The sequence below is a fragment of the Tachysurus fulvidraco genome, chromosome 6, assembly GCF_022655615.1.
Source record: "Tachysurus fulvidraco isolate hzauxx_2018 chromosome 6, HZAU_PFXX_2.0, whole genome shotgun sequence".
Taxonomy (NCBI): Eukaryota; Metazoa; Chordata; class Actinopteri; order Siluriformes; family Bagridae; genus Tachysurus; species Tachysurus fulvidraco.
Window position 1 is genome coordinate 3935446 of NC_062523.1, and position 19996 is coordinate 3955441.

At 36.6% G+C, this 19996-nt stretch overlaps 1 protein-coding gene across 1 annotated transcript; it reads left to right on the forward strand.

Annotated features, from left to right (window-relative positions):
• Positions 1 to 2822: 2822 nt before the first annotated feature.
• Positions 2823 to 19757, forward strand: LOC113659248. The gene is made up of 10 exons (XM_047814552.1): positions 2823 to 3181; positions 3962 to 4363; positions 5730 to 5872; positions 6046 to 6152; positions 6319 to 6453; positions 15462 to 15637; positions 16425 to 16742; positions 17937 to 18079; positions 18237 to 18343; positions 18510 to 19757. Exons 1-10 carry the CDS (start codon positions 3025 to 3027, stop codon positions 18646 to 18648), a joined length of 1827 nt encoding a protein of 608 aa, XP_047670508.1. The 5' UTR covers positions 2823 to 3024; the 3' UTR covers positions 18649 to 19757.
• Positions 19758 to 19996: the final 239 nt, after the last annotated feature.

Below are 19996 nucleotides of genomic sequence, written 5' to 3' on the forward strand. Positions count from 1 at the left end.
TCAAAACAGACAAGGTCAAGACTCGCTGCTCCTAATTTGCATAGGAATTCAGACGAGGTCTGCAGGAGGGTTAAGTTATGCAATATCGACCCATTTTTTATGTTATAAACATTCATCTGAAGTACCCTTTAAGTTATGCAGTAAATAGCATTCAAAACAAAGTAACTGCAAGAAAAAATGTGTGCTTTGTATTAACCATTTGTTGATTACATAAAACTTTCCACTTATTGCTGTAAATTTAAGTTGGTTATATCAACATATGTCAAATTAAGTTATGCAATATCGACCCATTTTATATAACACAGTTATATATCTCATCAAAACCAGATGAAATAGCCAAAGTGTCCAAATTAACTCAATGCCTTAGAGAGATAAAGGGCTGGATGAGCTGTAATTTTCTGTTGTCAAACTCCGATAAGACAGAAATACTACTTATAGGTCCAAAAACAGGTACACAGAAACTCTCACAATTTAACTTCCATTTAGAGGGATGTGCTGTTACTAGTAGCTCGACAGTGAAAGACCTCGGTGTCATATTAGAGATCAACTTGTCTTTTGAAAATCATATCACAAAAACAGCCTTCTTTCACCTTAGAAACATTGCCAAACTGAGAAACATCCTGTCTTTATCTAATGCTGAGAAGCTAGTTCATGCATTCATGACCTATAGACTGGACTATTGTAATGCATTACTAGGTGGTTGTCCTGCATCTTTAATAAATAGGCTTCAGTTAGTCCAAAATGCAGCTGAGTTCTCACTAGAACAAGAAAGTATGACCATATAACCCCAATTTTATCATCTCTACACTGGCTACCTGTTAAGTTTAGAATTGATTACAAACTGCTGCTACTTACGTACAAGGCTCTTAATGGTTTAGCTCCCATGTATCTAACTAGCCTTCTAACACGTTACAATCCTTCACGCTCTCTGAGATCACAAAACTCAGGACTTTTGGTAGTTCCGAGAATATTTAAGTCTACTAAAGGTGGTAGAGCGTTTTCTTATTTAGCTCCAAAACTTTGAAATAGTCTTCCTGATAGTGTTCGGGGCACAGACACACTTTCCCAGTTCAAAAGCAGATTAAAAACTCATCTCTTTCATCAGGCGTACACACAATTAGTACTGTCAGGTCCCCGGACGGAGGTGGTGCGGTGACAGACCCGCACGGAGGATAGCTTCAAATGATAGGGGTTTAATACATTAGGAAGACAAACATGTACCACGCTACACAGGGAACAAACAATATATTCAATGAAGCCGCGCTGCCTAATGCAACGCGGCTCACATATACAGCGACACGGACAATTACACACAATGGGGAACAGGTGTGATGACCGGGAGGAGCAGACAAAGACGGGGCAATCACGTGACATAAACAAACACAAACGCACATGGCCATAAATCTGCGCTAATCCCTAACAAGTACATCCCATAAAATTATGAACTATTACATCAGACTTGCACATTTTTATGAACAGCAGATATGTTAATCCCTCTACACTGCTTTTCTCTTTCTACCCATCCCGAGGCATCCAGACATTGTACCAGCTCTGATCGTCTTCCGTGCAGTGAAGATTTTGGACCTCCACTGAGATGAGGCTGACTATGAGAATCCTGATACATCTACAGATCTGCCAGCTCCAGTTGGACTCTGTGATACTAAGATGAGATCTGAACTCCTTGTGATCCTTAAATCAATACAACATTTGTCTGACTGTATATTTGTAATCACACCCACTAGTGTCACCCATATGAGGATGGGTTCCCCTTTGAGTCTGGTTCCTCTCAAGGTTTGTTCCTTATCAATTTAAGGGAGTTTTTCCTTGCCACTGCTGCCTGAGTCTCCTCAGACTTGCTCATTGGGGATACATACATACATACATACATACACACTGTGAACTATATATATCTTGAATTTTTACTATATTAATTCTCTATATTTCTCCTTATTTTTACCTTCTGTTCTATGTTTATGTTCTGTAAAGCTGCTTTGAGACAAACTCCACTGTAAAAAGTGCTATACAAATAAACTTGAATTGAATTGAATATGAACTGTGTGAAAGTGCTGGCAAAATAGGATGACATGGCATTAAATTTTCACTGTTACTTCCTCTATAATTCTCACACACAACTTGGTGTAAACCCACATGGACCCATGATGAGCATATGCAGAAACTTCACACAGATGATAACACAAACTCACAAATCATAATCATAAACAACCCTTTTCCTTGTTTTATAAAATATTTGTTGTTTCAATATATTATGTTTTTGATAAAAAACACTTGTTTATTTTAACTCACGGTTATTTCTGACCTGCACAAAATGAATGATAAACAAATGAGTACAGAGCAAGTATTGAGAATAAAGTGACTTTAATGACCATGTGTTCTAAGTGTATTCAGGGACTGTAAGTTTAACACTTAAACTGATAACACTTGTGCCCTGTTACAGTACACAAAATACAACAGGAAACCTGAACATAACAGCAACATACATTTACATTTACTTTTACAGCATTTGGCAGACGCCCTTATCCAGAGCGACGTACATAAGTGCTTAAATCTCTAACATTGAATACATTAATGCTGGTTCACTAGGTTACATGCTTCAGATACCATGAGTTTAAAACATTTGTTCAAAGTTACAATGAAAAAGTGTCAAAGTTTTTTTTTTTTTTTTTACATGCAAAAGATAAGGAAAGAAGTGCTAGTTGAAGTGTTTCCTGAATAAGTAGGTCTTCAACCGCCGCTTGAAAATAGCCAATGACTCAGCTGTCCAGACCTCTAGGGGAAGTTCATTCCACCACCTTGGTGCCAGAACAGAGAAGAGTCTTGTAGTATACTTGCCTCTTACCCTGAGAGATTTTAATCTGCTTTTGAACATACAGTCACTTTGACAGTGTGTCTTCAGACAGCCACTCTAAATGTAGTTTTAGAAGATTATTTACCGGTACAAGTGAGTTTATAAATACATACTGATAACTACAGCAGTAAACGACCAGGATTACTGTAAAGAGAAGAATGGAGATGAGTGAGGAGATGTATGCAAATGTGGATGAAGCAGGTGATAATAGAGCTAATTCCAGTGACAGCGAGCAATCATATGAAGATGTTTATGTGAATGAGGACAATTTGCAGACCCAGAGGGCCAAAAGCTTCAAGCAGTCTGAGAGTCCAGGTAAAATACACTCACACTCAGAAATATGTGTGTATGTGCTGATCGACAATGGATTTACTTTTGGAAAATCTAATCACGTAGTAAATGATTGGTTTCTACCCAATTTTATTGAACATCTTCGGCAAACAATCTGAGCATAGTTTTAAACAATTAACTTAAAAAACAGTCAAAAACAGTTAAGCTAAGATGAAAAAACAAGTCAATGGACAAGGAAACAGGCTAAAAAAGAAACAAAAGCAGAGAAAAGGATATCAGACCATTATGACTATTTAAGACTCTGTTTTTAACTTTGATTCTCAGAAGGAACAGTTAACAGTTGTTAACCATGCTAAAGATATTAGAGTTTTTAAGAACCACCAAATTGCAATATTGCAATATTGAACTGCGTCTTCCAAAAGGATAATGAGCCATGTTTACTTGCAAAGTTGTTGGAAAAGGGTTCAATTACAACACAGTTAAGGTATTGGTATCATCGCAAAGCCCTGACCTCAATCCTATGGAAAATTTGTGGGTAGAACTGAACATTTTCGTTACACCAGTTCTGTCTACAGGAATAGGCCAATATTCCAGCAACCTGTTGCAAAAGGTTTACTACCCAAAACTTTTAAAACAGTCATTCCAATGGATCCAAGTGTGTTGAAACATTGTGTGTCATAAAATAAGTTTAATTATATATGTAAACTTTTGAATTCAACTATACATTAAAAAATCTTCTTCTCAGTATGAATTTTTAACAACTGATGTACATAACTTAAATTCTCTTTCTTTTCAACATTACAGGGGAGAAATGTTCCAGACTGACTACAGTGTGTTTGCTGCTGCTGTGTTTTCTACTGCTGACTGCCATCACAGTGCTGTGGATCAAATTAAGCATCCTTAATACAGAAAAAGCCAAGCTGGAGACCAGTCACAACAACGTGATTAAAGAGAAAGACCAGTTACAGACCAGTTACAGCAACCTGACTAAAGAGAGAGATCAGTTACAGACCAGTTACAGCAACCTGACTAAAGAGAGAGACCAGTTACAGACCAGTTACAGCAACCTGACTAAAGAGAGAGATCAGTTACAGACCAGTTACAGCAACCTGACTAAAGAGAGAGACCAGTTACAGACCAGTTACAGCAACCTGACTAAAGAGAGAGACCAGTTACATAAGCAAATCATTGGATTTCAGACTTCAAGTGAGTACATGAAGTAAAAATGGTTAGTGGTTGTAACATAATCCATGGATAAGAACTGTCAGAGACCATGCATAATTTACAATTAATGATTTTACAGATTTGTTGTTTCTATCAACATCTTAATTCCCAGCCCTAAATTTTTACACATGTAGTGGATTACACCATTTGTGTCATTAACCACACTGGTAGCACAGGATAGCGGATATCATTATTCTGATCATTCATACTTATTTTCTGGCATCACCTTGAGTTTTCCAACACTCTAGCTGAGGTTCTCTGTTGGATTCTGTTAAATGTACATTGTCTGGCTAAAAGATCTTTGTTTCAATAAGCTTATGCAATGTCAGAACATTTCTTTCCATTCAGTGTCGCATTGATTTCTCACAAAGATTTTGTATTGATGATGGGAAAGTCAGACAGCTGCAAAAGTTCTCTCCAGGACATCCCAAAGGTTCTCATTGGGGTTAAGGTCTGGACACTGCGGTGGGCAGTTCATATGAGAAAATGATGTCTCATGCTCCTGGAACTGCTCTTTCATAATTTGAGCTTCATGAATACAGTCAATGTCATTTTGGAGCATGCCCATGCCATCAGAGAACAAAAAAGCTATTGATAGAAAAATCTGGCCATTCAGTATATTCAGTCATCTGATCTCATTTTTTGGGCACATAACGTTGCTGAACCTAGACCTGACCAACTGCAGCAAGGACAGATCATATCATTTACCCTACAGGCTTGTGTGGTAGGCACTAGGGATGATGGGTCGCTTCATCTACCTCTTTGCTTACCCTGATGCACCCATCATTCTGGAACAGAGCTCATCAGACCACATGACCTTTTTCTTCATTACATCAGCATCCAATCTATATTCTCCATAGCAAACTGAAGCATCTTTTTCAAATTAGTCTAATTGGTAAATGATTTTCTCAATCTCTTGAGTTCTCTTTGCATTGTGTATGTGAAACTTATTTTCACTATTAGCCATGAGTTCTACTGATTTCACCAAATGTTTAATAATCTCTGATCATGATTATTCAAGGTTACTTTTCTTCTTTGAAGATGATGGTTCACCAAATCCATCTAGATTTTAATCATATAAATGACTTTATTTTTCCAACAGTAGACATGTGAGAAGAGGATATGTTTCCCATGGGAAGACAAGTCCCAAAGTGCAGAGGTCTCAGAAACTCTTGTAGCTAATATGATACAACTGGTGTTTCAGGGTTAAACATCATTCCCTTCCTTTTCTATATCACATAAATGAGTTACAAACCCAAATGTGTAACATGTAACTTCTTACATATTTACTTGGCACAATTTACCCAACTCTGAATACAGCCCTAAATGTCTTATTCTGTTTGGCTAGGTTCACTTTACAGTGAGGGATGGCGATGTTTCGGCTTTCATATTTACTACATCTCAACTGAGACGAAGGACTGGAGTGAGAGCAGGCAGGACTGTAGTCGGAGAGGAGCAGACCTGGTGATCATAAACAGCAAAGAGGAACAAGTGAGAGAGAGAGAGAGAGAGAGAGAGAGAGAGAGAGAGAGAGAGAGAGAGAGAGAGAGAGAGAGAGAGAGAGAGAGAGAGAGAAATTAGCCGCTATTTTTCACATTCTGCTATAATTACAGCAGTTCATAGAAAGAGAGAAATGCTTTGGTATTGTATATAATTCTCTTCAGGAGTTCCTTGCTAAAATGCTGGACAGCAAACGGGCTTGGATTGGTCTGAGTGACAGAGACGAAGAGGGGGTGTGGAAATGGGTGGATGGTACACCATTGACCACTGCGTAAGAGACTTTTGTTTATCTGTAATTATTTCTAAATATTTTCCCATTTTACAGAGTGCTACAAGTACATGGTATATATCTGGTATATATTTAATTCAATTTGTTTGAATTAAATGTGTGGAATTTAAGTAACTGAACACTGATCCGTACTTAAATTGTCTTTCAGGTTTTGGCGTAGCGGGGAACCGAATGATTCAGGAGGTGATGAGGACTGTGCTGAGATTTCAGACAGCCAAGAATATAAGATCTTGAATGATATGCCATGTTCAGCTAATTTAATATTTGTCTGTGAAAAAGTTTTCTAATTAAATAGGTATAGTGAAATGACACATTATCACAAATCAAACAAAGTTAATTTTTTAAATAGTCCGAAGTCTATAAAATACAGATTATATATTCATGTGAAAAAATTAGAACACCTCATGAAACATATGAACATAGTTAAACATATCCGCATTTGTTCTTTATTTTAACGATAGTGGAAGATTCAAGTAATATAACTAAACTAATAAAAGCAAAGAAAAGTCTTTTTAACCGATCTGTAAAATGTAATTAAAAAATTTTTTTGTGAGGAAAAAGTAAGTACACCCCCACATTTATTTGTAGTTAAAAGTGGTAAAATTTCCTACAGGTGAATCACATCAGGTGTAAATTATTAGAACATTTGTACAGAGCATTTTGAAGATTTTTTCCTTAATTGAACAACTAATTTTTGTTCATTTATTTATTTATTTATTTATTTATTTATTTATTGTTTACATTCAATGACATCACTTTCATTTACAGGTACAAATTAAAACTAGATCAGAAATGGGCATGTTTACCTTTCCTAATAAAGAACTGAAAAGTTAATGGGGTGTCCTAATTTTTTCACATGACTATAGCTGTAACCGAAGTAGCCACGGTTGTTGCATTCTCAGGCCTTATTATGTAAAACTGTACAGATCTACAAGGAACTTCTACTTACAAGTTTATTATTTAAGGGAGTGATCCAGGGGAGGTTGTAGGATTTCAGCTATAGGGGGGCTTCTTTTTTAAAACAAGAAGAGTATGTGTATGTGTGCATTCTCTACGAACAGTGTGTCCAATGAATGCAGTCATTAATAAAAAAATATTCACAAGACAAAGACCAAATCAATAAATGTTGTTTTTATTTAATATTGAATGGATTGTTTGCATTAATATATTGTTTGTTTGCATTAATATATTGTTTGTCAACTCTGGTAATAAGAATAGTGAAATTTCACTGGTATTGTTATGACTGATGTTTTTTTTAATGTCACCACAGTACTGTATATATACTATACTATAGCCACACATAAATCTGTGTACATTAAGTTCACTACTATAGCAGAAACATGCAGTAGTTGTAAAACGTACCTCCAACAAACTTTTACTTATGGGATGGCATAAAATACATCCTCACAATGCATACATTTTAAAAGAAATGTCTCCAATTAAATAATGAAAGCCACTATGGTGGGCTTATAGAAATATGTTTTCATTTGAAAAACATGCTTTTGTGGGAGTAACAGACACAAAACACAACCTTGCAAACAATTTGAACACAAATAGCATACAGTATTGTACAACCTCATGAGTGTACAAAATCCCAGGATTTGTGAAAATTCTTTGCAGTTAATTTTTATAAAATACCTTAACGTTAACGTTTATAGATAAACATTTATAGACATTAACGTTATAGATAAATGTCTCCAGCTCTGACTGCACATGCCTGTGCTTCTCTGTTCAAATAAAGCAGACAGCTGATGACGCACTATTGAAAGACTACAACGCATGCGCGTAAAAACAAGTAAAAAAATTCGCTCTTGGGTCAAACTGATAAATAATTTTCTTTCCCATCGACATCCTGTCCTGCATTTGTTTGTTTTTTTAAAGTAAAAATTATACTTATAGTTTTAGGGTGGCTGAGATCACAGACAGGGGGGCTGGAGCCAACCTAAAAAAGGTCTAGAACCGCCCCTGGTGTGATCATTGGGACTTTCTATACAGCATTCAAGGAATCAAATGTACACCTTTTCCCACTCAGCCCAAATGTATTCAGACATCTAAAGAATAAAAGCAGATGATCAAACAGATTTATATATCACGGGACTTTACAAGTAGTGCTAATCGTTTTGGTCTGCACAACCTGTTTTAGCAGAAGGTAATGTTTGAGCTGATGAGGCAGGACACAAGGGTGTATTTATCCTGGCCCTGAAATCATCTAGCTTGTTTTCCAGAAACATTGGCAATTAGGCAGGGGATCCCTCTGCCTGTTCTTGACGCTAGCTCATTCCCCTTGCAGCCTCCACTTCACGTAACATTGAGTCCATGATTAGAAACAGCAGTGAGGGTATTCTAAACCAATTGAAATATGAGTATTTCTGAAACAATGAAAACTGCACAAAATGAGTGAGCCATGAATGAGTACAGAACAAATACTCATGACTATGTAAGGACATATGTGACTAATTTAAAGTTTTCTTGAATTAATAACTGAACTGAACTGTACTGAGCACAACATACACACGCAAATCATCTGTATGGACTGCACAGACCTACACCACATACACACACTTCTAATATACATCTATCAACTTGCTTACATGCTGCTTACATTCATCAAACTTTTTACATGCTTACTGTTTACAAACTGTTTACATGCTTACTGTTTACAAACTGTTTACATGCTTACTGTTTACAAACTGTTTACATACTGTTTTGCACACTTTTTTTTTTTTACTTTTTTGCTTTTTGCACACACTGTCTAACATTTCAGTCATTTTACATATACAGTACAATATTTCAGTTGTTGCTGTTTTTGCACAATCTTACACAATATCTCAGGGACCTGCTAAGAAACTGTGTTCATTCTAGTATTACTGCACGCACTGGTCAGTCGTCCCTGTTTTTTGTTTTTTTGTGTATTGTCTTTTTTGTATTTTGTGTATTGTCTTGTAACCTTTTGTCTGCACTGTCTTGTCTGTCTTGTCATGCACTGTCTTGTTCGTATTGTCCTCCACTGTCCTGTCTGTCTTGTCTTGCACTGTTTGCACCAGGTTGCACAGTTGCGCTTTATGTGGCTAGGACTACTTAATAAGTCCTAGCCCTGTCTTTGTTTTATGTAGCACCTTGATCCTGGAGAAACGTTGTCTCATTTCACTGTGTACTGCAACAGCTATATATGGTTGAAATGACAATAAAAGCTTCTTGACTTGACTATTAGAAACATTTTGAGGTTTTCAGGATGCTTCCTCGCTTTTGCTATCTTGTTTATTTTATTCTCCTCAGGACAGAGAACTATACAGATGTAGCAGCTCAGAATTGCTGACTACTGCATGATCACTGCATGATTCTGGCAGACATCCAGCAGGAGTGCTGCAATGGTCATGTTCCCCGCTCTGACGTAGTTAATGAGTAGCTGCCTTATTCACGCCCCCTATGCGCGTCTGTTGCAATGACGCATTGATCCACCAGGTGGCGCAGTGATCAGTGTAACAGCTGCTGGCATTAACCAATGAAACGTCTCTAAATTAAATGTAAACAAATTGCAGCAGAGAGAGAGAGAGACAGATATTATTTTTATGTTAAATAAAAAGTTGTTTTCAATAGAATTTTAGAGCAAAGACCTTGTTTACTGTCACAAACACTGGAATTTTTTATTGGTATAAAGAACTGCAAATGACAAATTAATCTCTTTTTTACATTTCTATTGTTAGAATTGATTTTTTTTTTTTACATTTCTATTGTTAGAATTAAGTCAACTACCATTTACTTGGTGTATGCAATTTCAATACTTATTTAATTACTCTTTATTTTTATACTCTTTAATTATTTCGACTTGTATTTCATCTCAGGTGTTTTCAGCTATAGTTTTAAGTCACAGACAAATGCCTGGCTTGTCTATTGTATCAATGCCAGGCCATTAACATGTAGATGTAACGATCGTAACATCTACAATGTAGTGATGGGAATTATTCACTATTCACTGAGCCACATCTTTCTACAAAACATGTAGAAAGTCACAGTGCTGGGAAACGAGTCAAATTGACCTGGTGACTTAAAATCAAGACAAATGAAAGTAACTTTTATTTGAGCATCGTTTTTAAAACAAAAATGAACACAACAGCCAACCACAATATAATATTGACAATATGAACACATGTATGTGGGTCGCCACAGCGCACATGTGATGTGTCCTTACATTGTCACCATACACACTATGCACATGACACAATGTACAGAAATGAAGAAGGTGCATATGTGGGCATCTACACTGTATATGAGTGACATGGTAAAAATGGGGGTGGCTACATTAGAATATTCACACGTCCTTGATTGCCTGTAGAGAGGGGGGCTCATGACAACCGCCTGATGAAAGTGTGATGAACGCCTGACTACCACCTGTCAGGCGCAGGAAAAGAATAATTTTGAGCCGCTACATCTCTATCTATCTATCTATCTATCTATCTATCTATCTATCTATCTATCTATCTATCTATCTATCTATCTATCTATCTATCTATCTATCTATCTATCAACAATAAAAATTACATGTACTCTTTTATGCAGTATAATCATAAGTAGAATCCCTTATTATTAGGAGTCACTTTTGTCCAAAAGTATTGGCATCCCACCGGGTATACTGGCTACGTCACACGTGGCACAACCTGGACATGTGACATATCAAAACACTCAGCACAATAAGGGGAACTGCCTCACGTGTATTCTGGTCACGTCACGTGACGTCACGTGCAGCCCCCAAAATAAGCAAAATCAAAAAATTTCCACAACATTGACATGACATATATCAAAACACTCAGCACAGTGAGGGGAACTGCCTCACAGGTACTCCAAAAGTATTGACACCCTAGCGGTCCAGTAGCTTTCACAAGCTTTCTGTCCACCTACCTCAAAAAGTCACACATACCCATCTGTCCAGTCACTTCCTAAAAGCACCGGCATTTGCGAATACTTGCATCGTCAAAGCCAACATCAAAGTTTGTCGCTCCAAACTTTACAAATCTAGTTTTAACTGCATTACAATATTGACAGTGTAGCTAAACATGATACCAAAGTGTGAGACGAGCAAATACATGGACATGAGATAAAACGCTTGCACCGTAGTATAATAGTCATACTCGCACCCTAAGAAAATAGAAAATAATATAGAAAATAACCAGAACAACCCTAGGTTTTTATTTAGCACAGTGGCTAGATTAACAAAAAACAAAACAAAAATCTTAACACACAACACAACGAAAGTATCAGAAATAAAATAGGTGACGCTCAATATATGAGAGCAGGTAGTGACCCAGTCTCACTTAAGGCTCTAGACACACAACTACAGTGCTTTGCAAGTACAGGACAGGAAGAGTTAGATAAACTTATTACTACAGCTAAATCAACAACTTGTTCACTAGACCCCATTCCAACTAAATAACTGAAAGAAGTGTTACATAAAGCTGGTGAGCCTCTTCTTAATATCATCAACTCCTCGCTATCTTTAGGTTTCGTCCCTAAGTCTTTCAAGTTGGCAGTTATTAGGCCACTCATCAAAAAACCTAACTTAGATCCAAATGAACTATCAAATTACAGATCTATTTCACATCTTCCATTTATGTCTAAAATACTTGAAAAGGTTGTGTCTGTTCAACTGAGCTCCTTCATACAGGAGAACAATATCTTTGAAGAGTTTCAGTCAGGTTTCAGGCCCCATGATAGCACAGAAACTGCACTTCTGAAAGTCACAAACGACTTGTTCTTAGCTTCGGACCAAGACTGTATGTCACTATTAGTTCTACTTGACCTTAGTGCTGCATTCGACACTATAGAGCACAACATTCTTCTAGATCGCTTACAAAATTACACAGGTATTCATGGACAGGCTTTAAGTTGGTTTAGATCCTACCTATCTGGCCGATACCATTTTGTAGAATTAAATGGTGAATCCTCCAGTTTATTACCAGTTAGTCATGGGGTCTCTCAAGGATCAGTTCTAGGACCTCTGCTTTTCTCGATATACATGCTTCCATAAGGGAACATCATTAGAAGACATGGGATTAGTTTCCACAGCTGTTATGTACTGTTACTAGTAGCTCGACAGTGAAACACCCGGGTGTCATATTAGAGAGCAACTTGTCTTTTGAAAATCATATCGACCATACCACAAATACAGCCTTCGTTCACCTTAGAAACATTGCCAAGCTGATAAACATCCTGTCTGTATCTGATGCTGAGAAGCTAGTTCATGCATTCGTGACCTCTAGACTGGACTATTGTAATGCATAACTAGGTGGTTGTCCTGCATCTTTAATAAATAGGCTTCAGTTAGTCCAAAACGCAGATGAGTTCTCACTAGAACAAGAAAGTATGACCATATAACCCCAATTTTATCATCTCTACACTGGCTACCTGTTAAGTTTAGAACTGATTACAAACTGCTGCTACTTATGTACTGTACAAGGCTCTTAATGGTTTAGCTCCCATGTATCTGACTAGTCTTCTAACACGTTACAATCCTTCACGCTCTCTGAGATCACAAAACTCAGGACTTCTTGTAGTTCCAAGAATATCTGTCTACTGAAGGTGGTAGAGCGTTTTCTTATTTAGCTCCCAAACTTTGGAATAGTCTTGCTGATGGTGTTCGGGGCTCAGACACATTTTCCCAGTTTAAAAGCAGATTAAAAACTCATCTCTCTAGTCAGGTGTACACACACATAATACATCCCATAAAATTATGCAGTATTACATCAGACAGCAGATATGTTAATCCCTCTACACTGCTTTTCTCTTTCTACCCATCCCGAGGCCAGCTCCGATCGTCTTCCGTGCCATGAAGATTTTGGACCTCCACTGAGATGAAGCTGACTTTATGAGAATCCTGAGACATTTACAGATCTACCAGCTCCAGTTGGATGCTGTGATACTAAGAAGAGATCTGAACTCCTTGTGATCCTTACACCAATACAACATTTGTCTGACTGTATATATGTAATGAAGTAATTATACTGACATACTTGCCCCTTAGCGACACGTTTTCGGATTGCGTAGGAAACCTTACGCGCCCCCACTAAGGAGTGTATCTTAATTTGCACGAGGTGGTGTAGGAAACACAAGATCAACTATTAAAAGTTGGTCTTACCTTGAACGCAGGTGTCCTTCGAAGTCCCCTCGGTCTTCTAACAAAGGCTCCTCTCCAAGGTCTTCTACTTAAACTATTGTTTGAATCTTTAAATGAAGGAGGCAGACTTATACCTTTTTGTCTTTTCAGGATCCTCACAATGGGAGGCCTTGTTTTTATTAAAAGTAGTCTAATACAAATAGGTGTGTGTAATATATGTAAAATAAAAAGAAAAAGATTACAAATAAAAACGTCCTTCAAATAATCAAACAGTACTAGAATAAGTAAAAGGTATTAAGATGCAAAGATTATAACAAACCAAGAAACACTCTCCAAGTGTAAACTTGCGTTTGTTCTATGATGCAACTAAAGTATACCATGCACTAGGCTGCTTACAATAGAATGCACACACAATGTGATTCAAGGCAGGCTTTTATACTTTTTTACTGTGGCCAGATTTGGCTGTCAGGTTTCTATATATGGTCATACTTCCTGCAACTTAGGCTGTGATTATATAGAACTGAAGCTTTCTCTTGCCGTGGAATTTGACAGCAAGCTATAAAACACTGCGTGTGCAGATTACCCCCCGCAAATACACAGAAGGCTTCACTTTTAACAGCAGGCCTTGAAACACTTGTGTGCAGATACTCTCAGTAATACACAGTAGGCTTTATAAGTGTTTACTACTAGAAAGTTTACAGTTAAATACACAAGATTAATCTAATCAACTCTATTACGTGAGGATACAAGATTATAAGTAAAAGAAAAGCATTTCAGAATTTTTCTTGAACATTCTGAAAATAAAACATAACAACACAATGCATTATAGTCTTCTTTTTTCTTTTGGAATCCTCTTCCAGCTGTCTAGGTACAGCGTCAGATCCCTCGGTGTCTTCTTTTAAACACTCATATTCAAACTTTCAACTCTTCAACCAATTCTTCAACCTTTTGGCTTTTTACATCAATCTTTCTTTGTTTGTTCCCCTTACGTTTAGCTTTTCTTTCCCTATTTCTCCTTCTCTTTGTATTATCTATGTCTGTCTGTCTATTGACGGATAAGTTAATAATTGGTCGTGGTGTACCTTGATATTTATTATTATTTATTTGCTGAGAACCAGTATTAAAAAAACCAGTATCAGGTATGTAGAGTCCTGTAACTCCATCCAGTACATGCCGGTGTCTGATAACATCTCTCGCATGCCGCTGGCTCACAACAGTAATCACACCCGCTAGTGTCACCCATATGAGGATGGGTTCCCCTTTGAGTCTGGTTCCTCTCAAGGTTTGTTCCTTATCAATTTAAGGGAGTTTTTCCTTGCCACTGCTGCCTGAGTCACCTCAGACTTGCTCATTAGGGATAAATACATACATACATACATACATACATACATACATACATACATACATACATACATACATACATACATAAATACACACTGTGAACTATATATATCTTGAATTTTTACTATATTAATTCTCTATATTTCTCCTTATGTTTACCTTCTGTTCTATGTTTATGTTCTGTAAAGATGCTTTGAGACAAAGTCCATTGTAAAAAGTGCATTGAATTGAATTGAACATGAACTGTGTTAAAGTGCTGGCAAAATAGAATGACATGGCATTGAATTTTCACTGTTACTTCCTCTATAATACTCAAACAGAACTTGGTGTAAAACCACATGGACATATGATGAGCATATGCAGAAACTTCACACAAATGATAACACAAACTCACAAGTTATAATTTAGACCCTGCAACTGTGAGGATGCAAATCTACACACTGCACAACCCTTTTCCTTGTTTTGAAAAATATTTGTTGTTTCAGTGTATTATGTTTCAGATAAAAATTACTTGTTTATTTTAACTCATAACGGTTATTTATGACCTGCACAAAATGAGTGATAAACAAATGAGTACAGAGCAAGTATTGAGAATAAAGTGACTTTAATGACTATGTGCTCTAAGTGTATTCAGGGAGTGTCAGTTTAACACTTAAACTGATCACACTTGTGACCTGTTACAGCAAACAAAATACAACAGGAAACCTGAACATAACAGCAACATACAGTCACCTAGGCAGTGTGTCTTCAGACAGCCACTCTAAATGTAGTTTTAGAAGATTATTTACCGGTACAAGTGAGTTTATAAATACATACTGATAGCTATAGCAGTAAACGTTCAGGATTACTGTAAAGAGAAGAATGGAGATGAGTGAGGAGATTTATGCAAATGTAGATGAAGCAGGTAATAATAGAGCTGATTCCAGTGACAGCGAGCAATCATATGAAGATGTTTATTTGAATGAGGACAATTTGCAGACCCAGAGGGCCAAAAGCTCCAAGCAGTCTGAGAGTCCAGGTAAAATACACTCACACTCAGAAATATGTGTGTATGTGCTGATCGACAATGGATTTACTTTTGGAAAATCTAATCACCTAGTAAATGATTGGTGTCTTCCCAATTTCATAGAACATCTTGGGCAAACAAACTGAGCATAGTTTTAAACAATTAACTTAAAAAACAGTCAAAAACAGTTAAGCTAAGATGAAGTCAATGGACAAGGAAACAGGCTAAAAAAGAAACAAAAGCAGAGAAAAGGATATCAGACCATTATGACTATTTAAGACTCTGTTTTTAACTTTGATTCTCAGAAGGAACAGTTAACAGTTGTTAACCATGCTGAAGATATTAGAGTTTTTAAGAACCACCAAATTGCAATATTGCAATATTGAACTGCGTCTTCCAAAAGGATAATGAGCCATGTTTACTTGCAAAGTTGTTGGAAAAGGGGCTCAATTACAACACAGTTAAGGTATTGGTATCATCACAAAGCTGATCTCAATCCTATAGAAAATTTGTGGGTAGAACTGAATATTTTCGTTACACCAGTTCTGTCTACAGGAATAGGCAAATATTCCAGCAACCTGTTGCAAAAGGTTTGCTACCCAAAACTTTTAAAACAGTCATTCTAACGGATCCAAGTGTGTCTTGAAACATTGTGTGTCATGAAGTAAGTTTAATTATATTTGTTCAAGGTGTATTTAAACTTCTGAATTCAACTATACATTAAAAAATCTTCTTCTCAGTATGAATTTTTAACAACTGATGAACATAACTTCAATTCTTTTTCTCTTCAACATCGCAGGGGAGAAATGTTACAGACTGACTACAGTGTGTTTGCTGCTGATGTGTTTTCTCCTGCTGACTGCCATCACAGTGCTGTGGATCAAATTAAGCATCCTTAATACAGAAAAAGCCAAGCTGGAGACCAGTCACAACAACTTGACTAAAGAGAAAGACCAGTTACAGACCAGTTACAGCAACCTGACTAAAGAGAGAGATCAGTTACAGACCAGTTACAGCTACCTGACTAAAGAGAGAGATCAGTTACAGTCCAGTTACAGCAACCTGGCTAAAGAGAGAGACCAGTTACATAAGCAAATCAATGGATTTCAGACTTTAAGTGAGTACATGAAGTAAAAATGGTTAGTGGTTTTAACATAATTCATGGATAAGAACTGTCAGAGACCATGCATAATTTACAATTAAGGATTTTACAGATTTGTTACAGATGTTAATTCCCAGCCCTAAATTTTTACACATGTAGTGGATTACACCATTTGTGTCGTTAACCACACTGGTAGCACAGGATGGCATTATTCTGCCCATTCACACTTATTTTCTGGCATCACCTTGAGTTTTCGAACAATCTAGCTGAAGTTCTGTGTTGATTCTGTTAAATGTACATTGTCTGGCTAAAAGATCTTTGTTTCAATCAGCTTATGCAATGTCAGAACATTTCTTTCCATTCGGTGTTGCATTAATTTCTCACAAAGAATTTGTATTGATGATGGGAAAATCAGACAGCTGCAAAAGTTCTCTCCAGGACGTCTCATGCTCTTGGAACTGCTCTTTCATAATTTGAGCTTCATGAATACAGTCAATGTCATTTTGCCCATGCCATCAGAGAACAAAAAGCTATTGATAGAAAAATCTGACAGCAAGGCCAGGTCATATCACTTACCCTACAGGCTTGTGTGGTAGGCACTAGGCATGATGGGTCGCTTCATCTACCTCTTTGCTTACCCTAATGCGCCCATCACTCTGGAACAGAGCTCATCAGACCACATGACCTTTTCCTTCATTACATCAGCATCCAATCTTTATTCTCCATAGCAAACTGAAGCATCTTTTTCAAATTAGTCTAATTGGTAAATGATTTTCTCAATCTCTTGAGTTCTCTTTGCATTGTGTATGTGAAACTTATTTTCACTATTAGCCATGAGTTCTACTGATTTCACCAAATGTTTAATAATCTCTGATCATGATTATTCAAGGTTACTTTTCTTCATTGAAGATGATGGTTCACCAAATCCATCTAGATTTTAATCATATAAATGACTATTTTTCAGTAGACATGTGAGAGGAGAATATGTTTCCCAAGACAAGTCCCAAATTGCAGAGGTCTCCGAAACTCTTGTAGCTAATATGATACAATTGGTGTTTCAGGGTTAAACATCATTCCCTTCCTTTGCTATATCACATACAGTAAATGAGTTACAACCCAAATGTGTAACATGTAACTTCTTACATATTTACTTGGCACAATTTACCCAACTCTGAATACAGCCCTAAATGTCTTATTCTGTTTGGCTAGGTTCACTTTACAGTGAGGGATGGCGATATTTCGGCTTTCATATTTACTACATCTCAACTGAGACGAAGGACTGGAGTAGGAGCAGGCAGGACTGTATTCGGAGAGGAGCAGACCTGGTGATCATAAACAGCAAAGAGGAACAGGTGAGTGTGAGAGAGAGAGAGAGAGAGAGAGAGAGAGAGAGAGAGAGAGAGAGAGAGAGAGAGAGAGAGAGTAGCCCCTATATTTCACATTCTGCTATAATTACAGCAGTTCATAGAAAGAGAGAAATGCTTTGGTATTGTATATAATTCTCTTCAGGAGTTCCTTGCTAAAATGCTGGGCAGCAAACGGGCTTGGATTGGTCTGAGTGACAGAGACGAAGAGGGGGTGTGGAAATGGGTGGATGGTACACGACTGACCACTGCGTAAGAGACTTTTGTTTATCTGTGCTTATTTCTAAATATTTTCCCATTTTACAGAGTGCTACAAGTACATGGTATATATCTGGTATATATTTAATTCAATTTGTTTGAATTAAATGTGTGGAATTGAAATAACTGAACACTGATCCGTACTTAAATTGTCTTTCAGGTTTTGGCGTAGCGGGGAACCGAATGATTCAGGAGGTGATGAGGACTGTGCTGAGATTTCAGACAGCCAAGAATATAAGATCTGGAATGATATGCCATGTTCAGCTAATATAATATTTGTCTGTGAAAAAGTTTTCTAATTAAATAGGTATAGTGAAATGACACATTATCACAAATCAAACAAAGTTCATTTTTTAAATAGTCCGAAGTCTATAAAATACAGATTATATATTCATGTGAAAAAATTAGAACACCTCATGAAACATATGAACATAGTTGAACATATCCACATTTGTTCTTTATTTTAACAATAGTGGAAGATTCAAGTAATATAACTAAACTAATAAAAGCAAAGAAAAGTCTTTTTAACCGATCTGTAAAATGTAATTAAAAATATTTTTTTGTGAGGAAAAAGTAAGTACACCCCCACATTTATTTGTAGTTAAAAGTGGTAAAATTTCCTACAGGTGAATCACATCAGGTGTAAATTATTAGAACATTTTTACAGAGCATTTTGAAGATGGCTTGTCTTATTTGAACCTCAGATATGTGGTTTGGTTTGCTCTTAATTGTTGAAGTGAGAGGTTTCAGCATGGTGAGATCTAAAGAGCTCTCTGAGGCCATCAGAAAGAATATTGTTGATGCTTATGAGTCTGGTATGGGATATAAAAATATCTCAAAAGAATTTGTAATCAGCCATTCCACTGGCCGGAAATCATTTACAAGTGGAGAACATTTAAAACAACATGGCCAGGTCAGGACATCCAACCAACACTAACTAGTTAGGGTGTCCTAACTTTTTCCTTAATTGAACAACTAATTTTTGTTCATTAATTAATTAATTAATTAATTTATTTATTTATTGTTTACATTCAATGACATCACTTTCATTTACAGGTACAAATTAAAACTAGATCAGAAATTGGCATGTTTACCTTTCCTAATAAAGAACTGAAAAGTTAATGGGGTGTCCTAATTTTTTCACATGACTATAGCTGTAACCGAAGTAGCCACGGTTGTTGCATTCTCAGGCCTTATTATGTAAAACTGTACAGATCTACAAGGAACTTCTACTTACAAGTTTATTATTTAAGGGAGTGATCCAGGGGAGGTTGTAGGATTTCAGCTATAGGGGGGCTTCTTTTTTAAAACAAGAAGAGTATGTGTATGTGTGCATTCTCTACGAACAGTGTGTCCAATGAATGCAGTCATTAATAAAAAAATATTCACAAGACAAAGACCAAATCAATAAATGTTGTTTTTATTTAATATTGAATGGATTGTTTGCATTAATATATTGTTTGTGCAATCAACTCTGGTAATAAGAATAGTGAAATTTCACTGGTATTGTTATAACTGATGTTTTTTTTAATGTCACCACAGTACTGTATATATACTATACTATAGCCACACATAAATCTGTGTACATTAAGTTCACTACTATAGCAGAAACATGCAGTAGTTGTAAAACGTACCTCCAACAAACTT

What these genes read in the sequence shown, in the direction of transcription:
- LOC113659248 (XM_047814552.1), top strand. Translation starts at nt 3,025, where the DNA reads ATGGAGATGAGTGAGGAGATGTATGCAAATGTGGATGAAGCAGGTGAT. An exon ending in CAAGCAGTCTGAGAGTCCAG is followed by an intron (nt 15,638 to 16,424) that starts GTAAAATACACT and finishes TCAACATCGCAG; the next exon opens with GGGAGAAATGTTACAGACTG. An exon ending in GGTACACGACTGACCACTGC is followed by an intron (nt 18,344 to 18,509) that starts GTAAGAGACTTT and finishes ATTGTCTTTCAG; the next exon opens with GTTTTGGCGTAGCGGGGAAC.